The 5,000-nt window shown below is 38.0% G+C and overlaps 1 protein-coding gene across 1 annotated transcript in view; it reads right to left on the reverse strand.

Moving 5' to 3' along the window:
* The window catches only part of LOC115230297, a 54,456-nt gene that overhangs the window by 17,806 nt on the left and 31,650 nt on the right, over positions 1 to 5,000 (reverse strand). The window contains exon 3 of the mRNA XM_029800500.2: positions 2,975 to 3,127. Within this exon, the coding sequence (XP_029656360.2) occupies positions 2,975 to 3,127 (153 nt within the window). The remainder of the gene's footprint in view (positions 1 to 2,974; positions 3,128 to 5,000) is intronic.

The raw sequence follows: 5,000 nt of genomic DNA on the forward strand, positions 1-5,000 counted from the left end.
GCTGCGTGTTGTGTTCTTGAGCAAGACACTTTATTTTACATTGCTCCAACTCACTCAGCTGCAGAAATGAGTTGTGATGTCACAGGTGCCAAGCTGTATCGGCCCCTTTGCCTTTCCCTTGGATAACACTGGTGGTCTTCTATAAACAATCTTGCCCAGACTTGTGCCAGGGAGGGTAACTTTCTAGGTGCAAATCCACGGTCAGTCATGACCGAAGAGGGGTCCCAACCAACCAACCAGTATAGAGATGAAGCAGAAAACATATCTTTGAAAAACTCCTTATCAAAGGTCCTTAGCATTGTATTTTTCTAACCACATTTATGTCCAGATGGCAGCTGATTTCCACAACAGAACATATTTTTTTCTTTATGGTCACACACAGCAGTACCTGGTCAGTTGTGTTTTAACTTAATGGTTGTCTTAATTATTAAGTTCCTTCAATATTCTTTTGACCCAATGGTCTCAATATGATCGACTTTGTTGGTATTCTCTTTTTTGTTATCCTGTTCCAGACTCTTCTGGTCACTGCATCATGCTTCATGGGAAGATGATATCTGGAATACATTTTCTCATAGTTGGTAATAATGGCGCTGGTTGTGCTAAGCCCCAAATGTCCTTTGGGATGTTTTACTCTTTTACTTGTTTCAGTCATTTGACTGCGGCCATGCTGGAACACCGTCCTGAGTTGAGCAAATCGACCCCAGGACTTATTCTTTGTAAGCCTAGTACTTATTCTATTGGACTCTTGTTGCCAAACTGCTAAGTTACGGGGACGTAAACACACCAGCTTAGGTTGTCAAGCGATGTTGGGAGGGTGGGAACAAACACAGACACACAAACACATACACACACACATATATATATACATATATACGACGGGCTTCTTTCAGTTTCTGTCTACCAAATCCACTCACAAGGCTTTGGTCGGCCCGAGGCTATAGTAGAAGACACTTGCCCAAGGTGCCACGCAGTGGGACAGAACCCGGAACCATGTGGTTGGTAAGTAAGCTACTTACCACACAGTCACTCCTGCGCCTCTGTATTGTCCATTTTTGTTCTGTATTCAGTCCTTGTGGCCAATAGACAAAAGATTATTGATGTCATTTATTATTGTTGTTGTTGTTGTTATCCTTATTTCCCTCAGTGGTTGGGATAACCAGGATGAGTGGGCTTCCTTGGTTGGCCCTGGGAAGAACTCAACACTTTTACAGAATTTTATTGTTTAATTCTTATTGCTAATTGTTATTGTTTTATTTTATTTTATACAAATATATTTTGCTAAGCCCCACTTATCCTGTTTTGTTTTGGGTTTAGCCCTTGTAGCCAATGAAGAAAAGATTATTATTATTATTATTAGGTGAGCTGGCAGAAATGTTAGCACGCCGGGCGAAATGCATAGCCGTATTTCGTCTGCCGCAACGTTCTGAGTTCAAATTCCGCCAAGGTCAACTTTGCCTTTCATCCTTTCAGGGTCGATTAAATAAGTACCAGTTTTGCACTGGAGTCGATATTATCGACTTAATCCGTCTGTCTGTCCTTGTTTGTTCCCTCTGTGTTTAGCCCCTTGTGGGTAGTAAAGAAATAATAATTATTATTATTATTATCATCATCATCATTAAGGGTATTGATTCAGTAGAATTTTTAATGCCTTGTAGTTTTTGTACTTTCTGTTCCAGCTCTTTAGGTTCTGTGTTCAAATCCCCGTGAGATCAACTTACAAACTGATTCTTTATTTGTGGTTCATAAACAAGATATGAAGAGAAGCACTATGGAAATCTAAAATTGTACATGGATGACCTCAAATTATATGCTAATTTATACTCAGCGGAAACACTGCTACAGAGAGTACAAGGATTTAGTAAAGAAATTGGCATAAACTTCAGATTAGGAAAATGCGCAAGGCAACCATTGAAGGGAGAAAGAAGGATTAAGTAAAGTCATTAAGATAAAGAAACAGGAATAAGAGACATTTCTCTTATTACTTAGTAATGATAAGGAATTAATGAGTAGGATAGAGCATAACAGAGCCAAAGGAAGGAAAAGGTTGTAAGGGAATATTTTATGATAATTAGATTAATACTTAAAGAGGATCTAAGTACTAAAGCTAGGATAATAAGTATCAATAATATAGAAACTTCTTCAGTATCAAGCTGCATTTAAATATTTGCTATTGAAAGCGAAAGGAATTTAGAAAAAATAGAAAATGATGAGTACGTTGGGAATAAATATATCATTGAAAAGCCTTCTTGTATAGAAAATAATAGGTTCTGAGAGAACGAATAAAAACAGAAGCAGACACATACTATATAATCAGAACATGCTTGCTTCAAACAAGGTGGTTTTAGGTTCAATCTAATGAAGTGGCACTTGTGTGTGTGTTTTTTTTTAATCTAAAGTTTTATCTTTTATCTTTAACTTGTTTCAGTCATTGGACTGCGACCATGCTGGAGCCATGCCTTAAAGGGTTTTAGTCAAACAAATCAAGCCTAGTTTTTTTTTTTTAACTCTGGTGCTTTTTCTATTGTTTTGGGGTTTTTTTTCATCAAACTGCTATGTTATGGGGACATAAACAAACTGACACCACTTGTTAAGTAGTAACCTGTGTGTGTGTGGGGGGTTTGACATCCTCATCACTATCATCATCACTGACACCACCAACACCACCACCAACCACTACCACTTTCATCATCATCATTGTCATTATCATCAACATCATGAATCTTTTTCACCATCACTGCCATCACGACTGTCATCATCATCATCACCACCACTACCACCATCATCCTCATAACCATCACCATCATCATTGCCCCATCATCTTCATCGTGATCATCACCCCCACCCCCACCACCACCACCATCATTATTGTAGTAGTTGTCGTCATCATGAATGGAAGATTAAACAGAAACAATAAAAAAAAATCAATAGAAGACAAAAATAAAAGAAACTGTTCCGAGCAGGGGTCAATACTTACGCAACAACTCCTCAGCTTGTTTCAGTTGAGACAGGTCAATGTCCCCGAGATCGTTAGACATGAATTTGCCATCATTTGAACCAGAATCACTCAAAGAGGCACCGACAGACTGGCTCTGTGATGGGGGCACATCCACAGCTTTCATTAGGATATCTACAATTAGGGAAGATTATAAATAGAACAGGGGTGGATTAAGATATAACAGGGTGGGGTGAGATATATATTTCTTTATTGCCCACAAGGGGCTAAACATAGAGGGGACAAACAAGGACAGATAAACGGATTAAGTCGATTACATCGACCCCAGTGCGTAACTGGTACTTTATTTATCGACCCCGAAAGAATGAAAGGCAAATGGATTGAAATATTACAAGAGAGAGAGAGGGGAGAGTAAGAAAGAGAGGAGGAGGGAGGGGGAGGAGGAAGAGGAAGGGAGGAGGAGATAAATAGGGAAAGGGAAGATGAAAATGATAAAGGGAAAGAGTGAATGAGTGAATGAAAGAGAGAGGGGAAAGAAAGAGACAGAGAGAAAAGGGGGTAAAAGAGTGAGAGGAGAGGAGAGAAAGAGTGTAAGAGTGCATGAGAGAGTGAAAAGGAGACAAGGAGCAAAAGAGAGAGGGGGAGAGAGAGAAGGGGAGAGGAGAGGAGAAGAGCAAAAAGAGAAAGAAGAAATGAAGAGAAAGAGTGGATCAAAGAGATAATGAGAGTGGGAATGAAAGGGAGAGAAGGAGCAAGAGAGAGGCAGAGGCAGAGAGAAAGAAGAAAGAAAGAAAAACTAAAAGAGTGAGAAGGAGGAGAGAGACTGTCAGAGTGAATGAAAGAAACAGGGAGAATGAAAGAGAAAGAAAGAACAAGAGAAGGCAAGAAAAAGGAAGAAAGAGAGAGAGAAAGGAGTGAAAGAGTGAAAGAAGGAGGAGAGAATGAGAATGAAAGGAAAAGAAGGAGCAAAAGTGAGCAAGACAAAGTAGGAAGAATAGAGAAAGAAAGGGCAAAAGAGTAAGAGGAAGAATGAAAAAGAGTAAGAAAGAAAAATTGGGAGAAAGCAAGGAAAAAAGGAGAGAAGAGAGAGAAGTGAAGGAAAGAAAGAATGAGAGAGAAAGAGTAAATGAAAGAGGGAAAGGAATAGTGAGAAAGAGAAGAAGCAAGAGAGAGAGAGAGAATGATAAAACAAGGAAAAGAGAGAAAGAGAAAAAGAGGGAAAGAGAGAGAGAGGGAGAGATAATGAAAAAATAGTAAAATGATGAGAGAGGGGGTGGGATAGAGAAAGGAGATGTTGCAACAGAGAAAGAGAAAGAGAGAGACACACCTTGAGAGAGAAAATTGAGGAAGGCAAAATGAAAGGCATTAACTGCTTGTTTCGTTCATAGTTTTAAATGTTACTTCTAGTGTCACAAGTGCAAATGATTGTAATGTGTTGTTCTTGTGGGTAGAAGTGAGTTTCAGTGTCTCTATTGTTTCCAGTGTTGAAACGAAATATGGAAGGTGAAAAGGGAAAGGTAAGTGAATTCCATGGATGCCTCAACTAATGAGTATTTTTTAAAATGGTTTTTGCATCAAAATAATTTCAAGGTGGTAGAATGCTGCTGAGAATACACATGTGTGTGTGTGTGTGTATCCGGGCTTGTTAATGACCGCCAAATTAGTACATACATATATACGTCTCTCTCTCTCTGACTCTCCCTCTCTCTCTCTCTTTCTCTCTATCTATACATATACATGCATGTTTATACATACACACACACTTACATATATAATATTAGGGAATATAATTCCAAACTTACAGAGAAAAATTCAATTTAGTAATACTAAATCAAATTTCACAATATATAATACATGTATATAAATTAGAGAAGAACCACCCTGTAGCAATTCAACAATGATATAATTAAATCATACGATATAGAAAAAAATTAAAGAAACGATAAAACATTTACCTAGAACTAAATAAAGTACGAAAAAATAATTTAATAATATATAATTAGTAAATAGACTACACATGTTTCGTGGCTATATTTTCAAATTGATA

The sequence above is a fragment of the Octopus sinensis genome, unplaced genomic scaffold (genome assembly GCF_006345805.1).
Source record: "Octopus sinensis unplaced genomic scaffold, ASM634580v1 Contig15224, whole genome shotgun sequence".
NCBI classification, from domain to species: domain Eukaryota; kingdom Metazoa; phylum Mollusca; class Cephalopoda; order Octopoda; family Octopodidae; genus Octopus; species Octopus sinensis.